Here is a 14,307-nt window from a genome sequence, read left to right as displayed (position 1 = left end):
GGAATCTCTGATGCCACAGGGCTGCTGTGATTTGAGAGTTTGTTTGCATCTTTTAGGCTCTTTTTTTTATAGCTTAAAACTATTCAACTATAGATAAATAAAATCCCTGATGTTGCTGTAACGTTCCCAGTAGGAGACGCTCATTACATGGTCACAGGGACGTTTATCCCCAAAGTTCCAAGGTAAAAATCTCCATCTCTGAGAGGTCAGGAAGGATTAGGACAGAAGCCAAAAGGCTTTTCTTGCTGTAATTTGACTCACTACTCAGGAGCACTGCAAGAAGTGCAGAGCAGTATTAACCCTGGTCTAAAAACAATTTTTCTCAAGGCAGAGTGACCAGAGAGAATCCCAACAGCTGGGCCTCTCCCACAGGGAGGGCTTGGAGGTCAAACTGACATTAATTAGGATGGAGATCTGATATTTCATCCCAAAAGTTCCTCCAGTCACACAGCCCATGAGGCCATGGAGCTCCAAGCAAGTAATAAAGTGACACGCATGTAAATATGAAATATCTTCTAATTTATTGTGTTATATTAAAAAAAAAAAACAAAAGTACATATTGCAAACATCAACCATACACTGAAATCCAGCTGAAGCTTGTTCTGTGCAGAAGTCTGGACAGGTGGGAATGATTGTACAGAACAGGAATTTGCTGTTGTCCATGAAACAATTCCATTAAGACTGAAAGGTTCTACCTATGCTTTGCTCTAAGGTAGGATGGGAGCTTGGAGCCTTGCCCAGGTGCTGCTCAGGGGATCCAAACCTGCCTTGGGGAAGTGCAGGAGCAGCTGTTACAGGGAGAGAGGGGGGAAAAGGGCACCAGGGCTGGTCCCTGTCCCCTCCTTGTGCAGCCCCACCCGTGTCAGGAGCTGGGAGGGGACAAAATCCCTTCCCCAGGGGGACTTTGCTCAGCTCCCCTGGGCCGTGCTGGCACTGCTGGTGCTGGGGGATGGAAGCAGCCAGCTCTGCTCTCCCTGGCACTGGGAGGCAGGGAAGGATAATCTGAAGAGCTGCTTGTGCCCAGGACACCTGCCCTGAGCCCCAGCTGCACCTGAGAGCTCAGAGTAAAACCATTTAGAGTAACGAGGCTCAGGGCTGAGAGCATTTGTGCAAGGGCATGACCAGGGTGTGGCCAGAGCAAGGACAGGGACAGCAGGTAAAGGACAGGCCCCAGGACAGCACAGCTTGGCTGCACCACTCCAGCACCCCGAGGGTGAGCTCAGGAGTGAGTTAAGACAGAGTCTGCCCACAAACGAAGTAACAAAACTGAAATGGAAACTTTAACTCTCCTGGAGTGACTTTGCTAAACCAACAGCTCTACAAAGCGCTGTACAAAGATTAAAAACAGCCCTCCCCTGGTTTTTAAGAACTTAGTTTGCATATCCTGAAAGGGAAAAGCCTGAAGCCAGTTAAGGATCTATTTACAGAGAAGTTAATCACGTAGCTGTGACCTGTCAGGTGCTTAGTACTGGTGTCACCTCCTGGGGCTGAAGCTGCTCTGCCCCACAGGACTGGATTGGGTCTGGGGTCTGCAGGTCAGCACAGCCGGGGATGAGCTGGAGAGCAGCTCCCAGCTGGAGTGAGCAGGGTTTGCTGCAGGACTGGGGCTGCTCCCTGGTCCCCCTCTGCTGGGACACAGCCTCCACCCCCAAGGGCTGCTCCAGATGCTGAGAAGCCCAGCGACAGCCCAGTAATCACCAGTAAGTGCCAAAGTACACAGTGCTGGAGAAACAGCAATCCAGGACTTCCCTGCCTCACCCTCAGCTTACCCCAGCCCTGAGGGGAGAGGCACTGGCTCCTTCCCCCTCTGCACTGCTCCAGCCCTAGAGGGTGCTGCAAACAGGTTTAAGTACAACTCAAACTGGAAGTCCTGAGGTGTCAGGACAGAGCTGAAGCTGCTGAACCCCCAGGAGACTGTGGAGCTCTCAGTGAACAATCAGCAGCTGCAGGAGAAAGAGGAGAGGAGGCAGGTATAACACCCCCACCTGCCACAGCCAGCAGCTGCCTGCAATGTGGAGAAGTCTTTGGTTACTAGAAAGATGGCCTCACATTAAATTGAAAATCTTTGAGCTTTACTTGATGATCCAAAACTGTACAGCCACTTCCTGGTATGTTTCAGCCTCTACCAACGAGCTCTGTGGAACAGAAGAACGTGGCTGGTGCTGCTGCAGCACATTTGGTTTCACACTGTTCCCATGTCCTCAGCAGCCCTGAGCCAGGAGCAGGGATCCTTGGAGCAGGAACACAGAGCTGATGCTCCAGAGGAGTGTGGCTGTTAAAGCCAGTGCTAAATATTCCATAAAAAGGGTCAAAAGAAACTCTAGCCCAGGGCAGAGTGCTCTGGTGTCACCCGTGGGTGCTGCTGCAGTGCAAATTTAACACTTCCTACCTCAGGTTTCTCTTCCTCCCAGGACTGGTGACCTGAACTGTCACAGCTGTGGCTCTGCTCAGCCCTATGGAATGACAGCCCACCTCCCACCACTGCTGTCACTTGACTCCACAACAGGCAACAGGAGACAAGGAGGTAGATAAAATATTCATTGAAAGAGAAAAGCACTTGTAGAAAACCACAGTGCAGTGGCCTTCTCCATGCTCTGCCCTTCCACACACAGCTGCCAAGGCTGGGAGGGTTTGGAACGGCCTCAGGGTGAAGTCAAACAGGGAATATCTGCCTCTGGGTCACTGCCTGCTTCTGTTTCCCCTCACTCAGAGCAGGGCAATGCTCCTGGATCAGCTCCAGAAGGGAACCAGGGCTGCTGCCCCCCACCAGCACCCCCAAAATGGGGGGATTGAACCTGCTGTGACTCCTGGTACCTGGGAGCTGCTGGAAACCAACCCCCCAGCTGAGATCCAGGCTCAGGCAGAAGCTCTAAGCACTGACCAGTACCAACACCACTCCTAGGGAAAGCAACCGTGGACAGTTTGCTCCTGATTCTCCTCATTTGGGAGGAATTTTAACCTTGAACTGGAGGGATAAAACAGGGATGGGTGTTCCCAGCTCAGTGCTGCAGAAGCCCCACTGAACCCTTGGAGGAGCAGATCCTGAGAGCTGTGGGGAACCTGAGGGAGCAGCCCCTGCTCCCTCCCACTGCTCTGAGGGAATCCTCTGCCCCCAGACTCTAGGAATCTCATCAGCCTGTGCCATTTGTTCTTTGGGGAGTCACCCAAGGCACTCCCAAGCTCTCTTCCAGGAGCCAGGGAGCTCTGCAGCAGCCCTGGGTCCAGGTTCCTGCCTTTCCCTCCAGCCCAGGAGGGTCAGGGAGTGCCTGGAGGGAAGGAGGGTGGCTGGCTGACCTTTTGTTTGTTGTTTTGGTTTTAAAGTGCAGGATCATTACCAAAGTCACAGGAAGCCAGTCCTCCTCCTCTCCAGCACAAAACAGCAACAGACAAGAGTGCTAAAAATTCTGGGCATTTCTCCAGCTGCTCAACAGGCCCTTCCAGGCTGCCCAGTCACCTCACGGATCCTCGCCCTACAACTACCGCGTTTAAATACCCCAAATAACCTAGAGTTTGTTACAAATCCCAATTTACAGACTGTGCTGGACAGGAGTTGCACTGCCTGGTCCTGCTGCAGGGCAGCCCCTTCCCCAGAGCTGAGGGGGTCCCCAGGCTGGCTCACTGGTGCAGGTGGGCCCTGTCGTCGGGGCGCTTGATGTGGATCCTCCGCACGCGCTCGATGCGCTCCCGCTCCTCGTCCTCCTCCAGGTGGTGGGAGCGCCCTGCAGCCCCTCCCGTGGCTTCCAGGAGGGCATTGTCCGGCCCCCTCCCGTCCTGGGATTCGTACAGGAGAATGTTCAGGGTCTCCTCGTAAATTCGGGCTTCTGGGAACTCCACCTGGCAGGGAGGGGAGAGAAGGGCGCTGACTGCAGGGGCCAGGTTACCTCGGTTTGGGTTCCTGACACCCGGTGTTGCAGTTCCCTGACTGCACCCCAGCCACAGAAACCCTTTCAGGCACAATCCTTCCTATTCCATTTTTTGCTTCCAGCTTTTGAGTCCAACAACAAGTTGGGTTTTTACCAGAACCAGGCAGATCTCTCCTGGGAAAGGGAAGAATACAGGGAAGGTGTGCCATTGCTGGATCCCTCCTTACATGGGGGTGTAGAGCCAGGGAATGGTTTGGGTTGGGAGGGACCTTAAAAATCATCAGTTTCATCCCTAGGTCATCTACTTGCAACTCCCAAACCCAAATGTAGCTAAATGCACCAGTTTGTCTGGAGATAGAGCTGGACTGAACATTATGGATGTCATGATGCACTATGGAATACCACAGGGCTTTATGGAATATCCCAACTGCCCAGTGCAGGCAGCTCCTGCTGTACCCCCAGGATGAGCTCCAGCTGCTGCCCCACTCTCAATGCACTGATTACCCTCCAGAGGTGCTGAACAATGACAAAGTGCCAGCCTGTTCAGCTGTCAGGGTGCCAGGCTGGAGCATTCCCAGTTTTCCTGTACCTTGGTCTGCTTCTTCTCGGTGGCATAAACGATGGAGGTGCAGCAGACCTCGGCGATCTTGCGGCCCTGCCCGTAGAAGGACCAGCAGCAGATCTCGTCCCCAATGACATCCTTGATGAAGAGCACCCTCCCGTTGAACCTCAGGGACAGCTTGTCAAAGAGCTCAATGTTCTTCAGCATGTTGTCATCAGAGTTGCTGTGGGAATGGAGGCAGCAGCAGGAATTTACAGAGCACGTGCAAAGAGTGGGAGCAGTGAGTGCTGACAGCTCTGAGGTCCCAGATTCATGTGTCATAGAATCCCAGGATGGTTTGGGTTGGAGGGACCTTAAAGCCCATCCAGTGCCACCCTGTGACATGGGCAGGGGCACCTTCCACCATCCCAGGCTGCTCCAAGCCCCATCCAACCTGGCCTTGGATACTTCCAGGCATGGGGCAAACCAAAGAAATTTATTCTTATTATTTCACTTCAAACCATTGAGCTCAGCACCCTGGATGGGCACTGTTATGTCATGAAACTTATAAGGGAATAAGGGAAAAACGACAAGGGCCCCAGTGTGATGATTTCACCACTCACTGAGCTCCCTGTGTTCAACTACCACACTGCAGTCCATGGGAACGCAGACAGCACTTGGCCAGGAGCCTCTGCCAGCTGCACCTAAGGATTAGAGGAACTCCTCTGGCACAGAAATAGCACAGGCTCATGGATGGCAGCAGACTCCCTTCTGACTTCAGTTTGAAATTAATTGGGAAAAAATGGAGTGCCTGCCAACACCAATCTGTCATTGGGTCTGGGGGAAGAAAAAGGAAACTTTTATAGTAGATTTTAGTCTATGAAAAACTTCCAACAATTCCAGCTGAAGTCACTTACCTGGTGTAGGAATATTTGTTGTTGCTTCTGTTATAGAGCAGCTTCACTGCTGGCTGTAAAAAACAAAGCACAGATGAGTTCCAGGGAGCACAGCCTGAGCTGGAACCTCAGCTCAGCCCAAGGCCCCACAGAGAAACTGCAATGACAAATTCCCAGGGGGATTTCAGTGGTGTTACTGCTGCTGCTGCAAACCTGTGATGCACAGGTTGGCAATGGGGTTGCAATCCCTCCTGACCCCTTCTGGGACTGGATCCTCACCTATTCTTATCTTCCCTCTGTCTTATCAGCACCCCCTGCTATGTGCAGGGACACCTCCCACTATCCCAGGTTGCTCCAAGCCCCGTCCAGCCTGGCCTTGGACACTTCCAGGGATCCAGGGGCAGCCACAGCTGCTCTGGGCACCCTGAGCCAGGGCCTCACCACCCTCACAGGGAAGAATTTTTTCCTAAAATTCCATCTAACCCTGCCCTCCTTCAGCCTAAAGGCATCACCCCTTATCCTGTCACTCCGTCCCTTGTCCAGTACTCCAGTTCTCTTGGAGCCCCTTTAGGCACTGGAAGGAGCTCTGAGGTCTCCAAAAAAGGTTCTCCTCTCCAGGCTGGACACCCCCAGCTCTCTCCATGGCACACCTCAGTCTCTCTCACCTTGTTGGAGGTTGCAATCAGCTTCTGCTCCTCCTTGGAGGAGGTGATCACCGGGACCTTGCAGAAGGGCTCGTAGGTGTCCTTGTTCTGTGAGAGAAGAACCAAACAGCAGCTGAGTGACAGCAGCTCCCAGGGCACAGCCACATTTCCTGGGAATGATCTCTGCTGAGGGGTCAGTGTCCACTCTGTCCCTGTGGTGTCCCTGGGGAGCTGTGGCTGGCCAGGTACCATTATTCAGGGAGCACCTGATGTGTGTTCACTCCTGTGCTCCACCACTGAATGTTCTGTGCCCAGTTAAACAGCAGGATCTGGAATGGGGCTTCTCTCAAACAGGACATCAGTGACAGTGGCATCAAACCCAAGATGGCAACCTCAGAGCATAACAAAGATCACAACAGGACTCCAGCAGCTCTGGGAAGAAGCTGGTTCTCCTAGATGTGACCAGACTCCAGCAGATGACAACGTGAACTACTCCCATTTCCATCCCAAGCCTCCAAAATCACCACATGAAGACCAGGAGAAAATCCTGCCCACCCTCAGCTGCCCCTGAGCCCCGTGCCCACCTGCAGGGCTGCCTGGCATTCATCCACCAGCCCCTGCACCAGGTAGTACTTGGCCTCAGCCAGCAGCTCCTCGATCTCCCGGCGGCTCTCCGGGAGCGGCACGGCCCCGTCCCGCAGGTAGTTCAGGATTGTCCCAAAGTGCTTCCCACAGCGGTCGATCAGGATCCAGCCTGGGGACACAGGAAGGCCACAGTGAGGACAAGCTGAGATCAATGTGGCAAAAGGCCTTGGCAGAGCAAACTGGTGAAGGACATGATGGAACTGGGAGTGGGAGGATGGAATGGGGAATGTGAGCAGGGAGTGCAGCACAGCTGGACCATGGCGGGAGGAGAATCATGGAAGGGTTTGGGTTGGAAGGGAACTTAAAGCCCATCCAGTCCCTGGGAATATATTCATGTGTTCTCCTCCTACTGAGGAGTCTGTGAAGGGTGAGTAAAAATAACCCCTGACCCTGCCCTGACCAGAGAGAGGCACTGGGGGTGTTCAAGGCTGATGGAAATCACAGAATGGTTTGGGTGGGAAGAGACCTTAAACCCATGGGCAGCGACACCTCCCACTGTCCCAGGCTGCTCCAAGCTCCATCCAACCTGGCCTTGGGCACTTCCAGGGATGGGACAGCCACAGCTGCTCTGGGCACCCTGAGCCAGGGCCTCAGCACCCTCACAGGGAAGGACTTCTCCTCAATATCCCATCTAACCCCACCTCTGGCACTGGGAAGCCATTCCCCCTTGTCTTGTCCCTCCATGCCCTTGCCCAAAGTCTCTCTTCCAGCTCTCCTGGAGCCCCTTTAGGCACTGCAAAATGCTCCAAGGTCTCCTTGGAGCCTTCTCTTCTCCAGTGAAGAAAAGAGCTACAACCAAAGCTGTAGGTGCAGCATCCACACTTCACCTCTCACTGCTGGGATGAGGCTGGACCCTGGAGAAGTCAGGCAGTGCCAAGGCTGGAGTTTCCCTGAGTGAACAGATGGCCACTCTCACGGGCTGAGGCTCAGGAATGCAATGAGGAAACGCTTGTGGGGAAGGAGTCATATTTTGGACAAATAAGGAAAGTAGGTTAAAGCAGCCCCTGTGTGCTCTGCATGAATGGAATTACGAGGGAAAGTCTGAACATTTGGTTCAGTCTGGAGAGGGAACACGGCCCTTTCTGAGGGAAAAGGAGACACTCTGCAGCAGCTCACTCCAGGCTTCCCAGCTCCCTCATTCCTGCTGTCCACAGACAACACAAAGTGTGCTCCAAGTGTGATTTTACAGGCTGGAACAACAAACTAGAGAAAGAAATGATGGAAGAAAGGACTGATCCGAACTAATGGCTAATCCAACTGGAGCAGAAAAAAGCCCATTTGGCAGTGCAGACTATGGAAAGCAAGAAATCCCATTTTAGTGGGAGGTTTAGTGGAAGGTGTCTCTGCCCATGGCAGGGGTGGAACAAGGTGAGCTTTAAAGTCTTTTCCTACCCAAACCATTCTGGGATTCTGTGATAAAGAGGAAGCACAAGCCATGGTAACAAACCAGGACATCCACAAATGCAGCTTCTTCCCAAGCTCACTGGAGCACACAGGAAGGTAAAGGGCCAGCTGAGAGCAGAATTACCATCCCCAAACTCCTCTGTGATTCCTCGTAGGCTGCAAAAATCTGCTGCAACTTCATGTTTACAGATGGTGAAACTGAAGCAGAGTTGCTCATTTTCATGTGGGGATGAGAAAACACTTCCAGTAGCATTGCAAAATCAGAGTGACCACTAGAAGAGCTTTTAAAAACCCTTCTGCTTCCCCCAAACAGCCCAAAGGAGATGAGTCACAGGGAAGTGACCCCGGTGCCACTCGGCCACAGCAGAGCCAACAAGTGGGCTGAAGTCTTTTGGAGCCGTTTTTTTAATTGCAGTGTTCCAAAAACATCCTGTGATCCATTTAGGAACATGGGCATGGAATCCATGGGCTGTATGGAACATAGAATCATGGAATGCTTTGGGTTGAAAGGGAACTTAAAGTTTATCCAGTTCCAACCCCCTGCCTTGGGCAGAGTCACCTTCCACTATCCCAGGCTGCTCCAAGCCCTGGCCTTGGACACTTCCAGGGATGGGGCAGCCCCAGCTTCTCTGGGAATTCCATCCCAGCCTCTCACCACCCTCACAGGGTGGATTTCTTCCCAATATCCCATCTATTCCTGCCTTCTGGCAATTTGAAGCCACCCCCACTTGTCCTGTCATTCCAAGCCCTGCAAATAGTCCTTTCCCTCATTTCTGTCAGCTCCTTCCCTTCTCCAGGCTGAACAATCCCAGCCTTTCCTCCCAGCAGAGCTGCTCCATCCCTCTGATCATCCTGGTGTCTCCTCTGGGCTCCCTCCAGCAGCTCCAGCTCCTCCCTGTGCTGGGGCAGCTCTGCAGGTGGGGTCTCACCTGGGCAGAGGGGCAGAGCCCCCTCCCCTCACTGCCTTTGTCCATGGACACATCACCTTTAGCACTTCATCTTTGTCTTATAGGAATTCTTAGGGACAGGATCCAAACACTCCAGCTAAACCCAGATATTTTCCAAGCAAGCCCTGGCAGGTGAAACAGGAGCCTGACACTGGACACTGCCTGAGGCTCCACTCTCTTATCAGCAGCAGGACCAGGAACAGCTTCCCCATCAACAGCAGCAGGGAGTCAGGGAAAAAAAGAGAATTGGAAACAGGTGGATGCACCTGGAAAACTCACATCCTTCTCCCTGCTCATTACCATCCAAAGAAAATGTTCCAAATATGCTGATTTGCTACAGTTCATCAATAATTTCTAAGCTGAAAACAATCATCTACCACCCACAGCCAGAGAAGCCCAGACTGTTCTCCTCCAGCCTGAGGAGCAGCAGGTTGGAATTGTTCAGCTGGGAGGAGGAGCTGCGATCTCAATCCCAGACACAAAGCAGGACCCAAATTCCAGACTGGTTAAACTCAACTCCTTCCAGTTGCTCCCCAAGCCTGGCTTCTTCTCCTAAGAAACATTTTGTTTGGTGCCAGGTTTAGGGTGTGACCAATGAGGAGGATTTTGAAGAATTCCAGATAAAAAGTGTTTCCTTTAGCAGCCCCAGTGCTATTGTCCCAGTTTCCAGGCAAGGGGAGATAAAGCAAGAACTCCTGCAATGGGAGTGTCTGTGTTACAACACACAGGAAGTATCAAATTCCTCTTAAAACACAAACTGGTTCCATGGAACAATCCCACACACACACTGTGGGAGTCACAGCAAAACAAACTTGGGATTTTACATCCCAAACGTGGTATTTTAGTGGGAGAAACTCCAGTTATCCTCAGATTTGGGGTGCAAACAGCACCTGCACTTCCAGAGCCTCTGAGCCCTGGGAATGGGATGTCCCAACCCTCCTGTACCTGCCCGGGACACTGGGATCATGCCAGGGTGAGTTTCCAAAATGAATTTGGAATTTCCAATCCATTTCCAACCACAGGAAGTCTGGAATTATCAAATTCAGCACAGCAGCTTCAGGGAGGGACAGGAAGATCCAGCCCAAGTTTAGCAAAGGGAGAATGTTCACAACATTTCCACTGCTCCAGTGCTCCCAGTCAAGGTGTTGATTCCCATTTGACAGTTTATTTCCAAAATTGGACCCAGTGTGGATTCCCATTTGACTTTTTTCCCCAAATTTGACCCACAGACTGACTTTTTCAATGCAACCTCCATGGTCTGTATCCAGGATAAGTATCCCAGAGACCCTTTGATCCAAATCACAGCATCCACATTCCTGCTTTATCCTGGCCTGGAATTAACACCTGGAACAACACAGCTTTGTTTTCCCCAGCTTAAATATAAAGACTTCTGGCTAAACCAGGAATATTCAGCTAATCAGGCTCTATTTTTACATTTTTCCCCTTCAAATCCACTTCATTTTATCTCAGGAAAGCTTATCATAAACCTCTAAACAGACTGTTTTAAAGCACTCAAAACTCAGTCCACCCTGTAATATATTTCCTCTATTTTCAGCAAATTCTAACAAAATTTTCTAATAATAATTAACTAATCCCAAGGGAGGTGTTTGAATCTCCAGGATCAGCTTTGCAGAGGCTGCAGTTAAAGACAAAGGTTCTTAAATATTGTTATGGGTAAAACATCAGAGTGAAAATAAAGCTGAGCTTCCAATTAAACTCTGGCACACCTACAATGTGGGAATGTGGAGATAAAATTCCAATTTTTTTGAAAATCCTGCAACTGGTTCTGTTATAGGGAAATCAGCTGTCAATAGTCCCACAAGAAAAGTGTTTCATTTTAAAAAATCAGCTTTTAACTCATTTATACCTATGTTCAGAGCATGTTTTATATTTTATTTATAAGCAAGGAGACAATAAGAGGGAATAGCATCCTGAGCTTCCAAAAGGACACACAGATCCCAACTCAAAGATTCCTAATCACCATCCCCACCTTTCTCCATGGGCTTCAGAGCTTTAGTGTCAGTATTCTGAAAGGAAAAGATGCTCCAGGTGTCACCTGGGCCTGACAGGAGCTCTGGCACTTCTTAGTGTCCTTCTGCTGTTCAGGCAACCACTCAGGTCATCCTTGTCTTTTGTTCCACATTTTTCCCAGTGTATAATCATGGCATCATGGAACAACAGCATGGGTTGGGTTGGGAGACTGAAGATTATTTAGTCCTTGAAGATGATTTAGTCCTTGAAGATTATTTAGTCCACTCCTTGCCATGGGCAGGGACACCTCCTACTACCCCAGGTTGCTCCAAGCCCTGTCCAACCCGGCCTGGGACACTTCCAGGGATCCAGGGACAGCCCCAGCTGCTTTGGGCACCCTGTGCCAGGGCCTCAGCACCCTCACAGGGAAAGACTTCATCCCAATATCTAATCCAAACCTATTCTCTTGTCCTGCCACTCCAGGGCCTTATAAATATTCTCTCTGTGGTTCTTGTTGCTCCTTCAAGCACTGTAAGGCCACAATTAGGTCACCCCAAACCTGCCTTTTGTCCAGGCTGAACAATCCTAACCCTCCCTTGCAGGAGTCATCCTCCATCCCTCCAACCCTACCAACAGAAGTTCCTCTGCCCTTCCCATGACCCCTGTGACTTTCCCTGCCCAGGAAGGACGTGGGGGGCACCAGGAACACCCCAATCCTTACCTTCACCCTACCAACAGAAGTTCCTCTGCCCTTCCCATGACCCATGTGACTTTCCCTGCCCAGGAGGGACATGGAGGGCACCAGGAACACCCCAATCCTTACCTTCACTGTCCGTGAGCACCTCCATGCGCCCGCTGAACATGGCCTTGAGCATGGTGTCCTGCTTGGTCAGGGTCTGCATGGTGGTGTAGTACAGGGCCCCCCCCACGTTCAGCTTCACGTACTTGGAGCTGGGGCTGCTCCCCTTGAAGGACGTCGTGCGTGTCGCGGCCGCCGGCACTGCTGAGCTCACCACGCTCTCTCCCGACATCTCTTCCTGCAAGGAACGGGGTCACCAGCTCAGGGAAGGAGGTCCCACTTCAAGAGTGCAATTCCCAGCTCAAGGAAGGACCTCCCAGCTCAAGGGAGCAGCCCCCAGCTCAAGGAAGGAGGTCCCACTTCAAGAGTGCAATTTCCAGCTCAAGGAAAGACCTCCCAGCTCAAGGGAGCAGCTCCCACCTCAAAGGAAGGACTTTCCAGTTCAAGGAAGAAATTCCCAGCTCAAGGAAGGAGGTCCTAGCTCAAGGGAGCAGCTCCCAGCTCAAGGGAGCAGCTCCCAGCTCAAGGAAAGACTTTCCAGTTCAAGGAAAGTCTTCCAAGCTCAAGAGTGCAATTTCCAGCTCAAGGGAGCAGCTCCCAGCTCAAGAAAAGACTTTCCAGTTCAAGGAAGGAGGTCCCACTTCAAGAGTGCAATTTCCAGCTCAAGGAAGGACTTTGCAGCTCAAGGGAGGACTTTCCAGTTCAAGGAAGGACTCCCCAGCCCAAAGGAGCAGCTCCCAGTTCAAGGAAGGAGGTCTCAGCTCAAGGGAGCAGCTCCCAGCTCAAGGGAGGACTTTCCAGTTCAAGGAAGGACTTCCCGGCTCAAAGGGAGCAGTTCCCAGCCCAAAGGAGCAGCTCCCAGCTCAAGGAAGGATTTTCCAGTTCAAAGGAGCAGTTCCCAGCTCAAGAGTGCAGTTCCCAGCTCAAGGAAGGACCTCCCAGGCCAAAGGAACAGTTCCCACCCTGCAGTGTGACACCCCCGTTCCCACCGGGTCTTTCACACCTTGGCTCCTCCCCTGGCTCTCTGTGAGAAGTTCTCAAGCGTTTTAAATGTTTCATTCTCAGGAACTGAAGGACACTCGTGGACACAGCCCCCGTTTTTTTCCCGGGGAAAAACCCTGGGAATGCTGAGCTGGGTTTTGCACTGCAAAGCCAATGCTTCCCCACAACAACTGCTTTCATTTCTTACACAACTCCACAGCTTAAAGCTCTTACTCCATCAATAATCTGGGATGGAATTGGGCAATTCCCAACACACACAAGTGGAGCAGATGATTCCTGCGAGTTCAAATGCAGAAATCAACAGATTCCCCAGTGCTAAAATGCAGAATATCCGCAGGTTTTCAAGACTTTTTCCCTCAGAGCAAACAGGGAGAGCACACAGGAGCTTTTCCTGCTCTTCCCTGCCCTCCCACGCTGCTCAGAGCACCAAAATCCAGCCGGACAGAGCAGCCTCCAGCCACATTCCTGTCACCTCCCTGTCACCGAGGTCACACTGGCACAGGAGGCTCAGCTGCACAAATGCCCCCAGAGCCGATAAATCCTTAATCACTTGGAGCCTCCTTTCCTCAGGATGGGACAGGGTGGGATAATTAACCCCCTCCATCCCTCCTCCTGCAGCTCCCACGGCTCCAGGATGAGCCGAACCGAAGGATTTTTGCTTCACGGCCATGAAACTCCCAAAAGAGCCGGAGCTGTGCGGAACAGGAGAGGGAGCAGGAGGGGTAGGGATGGCCTAGACAAGATCCCATCATCTCCGGCATGCACCGGCAGCAACCTCCGCTCACGTTCCAGCTCCCTCCGGTACCGGAACGCCCCAGCTTGGGCAGGAATGGGCTCGGGGTTCCAGAGGGGATCCATCCCACCACTGAGAGACCCCAAATCGCAGCCCTGCCGTCCCCAAACCACGCTGGGGACGGGACACACACAAACCGGACAATGACCGGTGGTCAGACTCCCCCCGGGCCACTCTCTCCAGCCTCGGGGCTGGCCCAGACCGGCCCTGGGGGCTGCCGCTTCTCAACACCCGCATCGCTCTGGGGGCCGGAGCCCCAAATCCTCATCCGGACCCCCAAATCCTCATCCCGACCCCCAAATCCTCATCCCGACCCCTCCCCAGGGCAGCGGCCCCCGCACGCACCCCCGGGCAGGACCGCTACCCGCAACCCCCGGCCCCTCCGCCTCTCTCAGCCCCCTCCCATGGCCCAAACCTCCCTGAGCCCCCCGGCCCAGAGTCCCTTAAAACCCCCCCGAGGGCCGGAGCCCCCTCAGCTCCCCCTGCCCCACCGAGGCCCCACAGCCTCTCACACCCTCCTCCCCATTCCCCCGTTCGCCACCAGCCCCACAGCCCTGCAGTCCCTCCTCCCCTGCGAGGACCAGAGCCCATCCCGGCCCTGCAGGCGCGTCCCCCGGGCCCCGCGCCGCCCTTTCCCCCTCACCATGAACGGACCGAGCCCCTCGGACCGAGCGAGCGGGAGCGCGGGGCGGGGGAACTTCCGCCCCTCGCCTCGCTTCCGGCGCCGCCCGGGTGCGCCCCCAAACCCGTCCGATGGTCCGCGGGGCCCCCCCGGCCGCTGCCGCGCTGCGCTGCCGCCTCA

At 53.0% G+C, this 14,307-nt stretch overlaps 1 protein-coding gene across 1 annotated transcript; it reads right to left on the bottom strand.

Annotated features, from left to right (window-relative positions):
• Positions 1-500: 500 nt before the first annotated feature.
• Positions 501-14,197, bottom strand: KCTD10 (potassium channel tetramerization domain containing 10). The gene is made up of 7 exons (XM_066562387.1): positions 14,149-14,197; positions 11,735-11,948; positions 6,529-6,698; positions 5,966-6,052; positions 5,322-5,374; positions 4,453-4,648; positions 501-3,834 (listed from the first exon to the last, which is right to left on the bottom strand). The coding sequence occupies exons 1-7, from the start codon at positions 14,149-14,151 to the stop codon at positions 3,616-3,618; spliced, it is 942 nt and encodes a 313-aa protein (XP_066418484.1). The 5' UTR covers positions 14,152-14,197; the 3' UTR covers positions 501-3,615.
• Between the last annotated feature and the right edge of the window lie 110 nt (positions 14,198-14,307).

Source organism: Molothrus aeneus, chromosome 18, assembly GCF_037042795.1.
Source record: "Molothrus aeneus isolate 106 chromosome 18, BPBGC_Maene_1.0, whole genome shotgun sequence".
Classification (NCBI taxonomy): Eukaryota; Metazoa; Chordata; class Aves; order Passeriformes; family Icteridae; genus Molothrus; species Molothrus aeneus.
The sequence above is the reverse complement of the archived record's forward strand: the minus strand, read 5'-3'. Positions and strand labels throughout refer to the sequence as shown.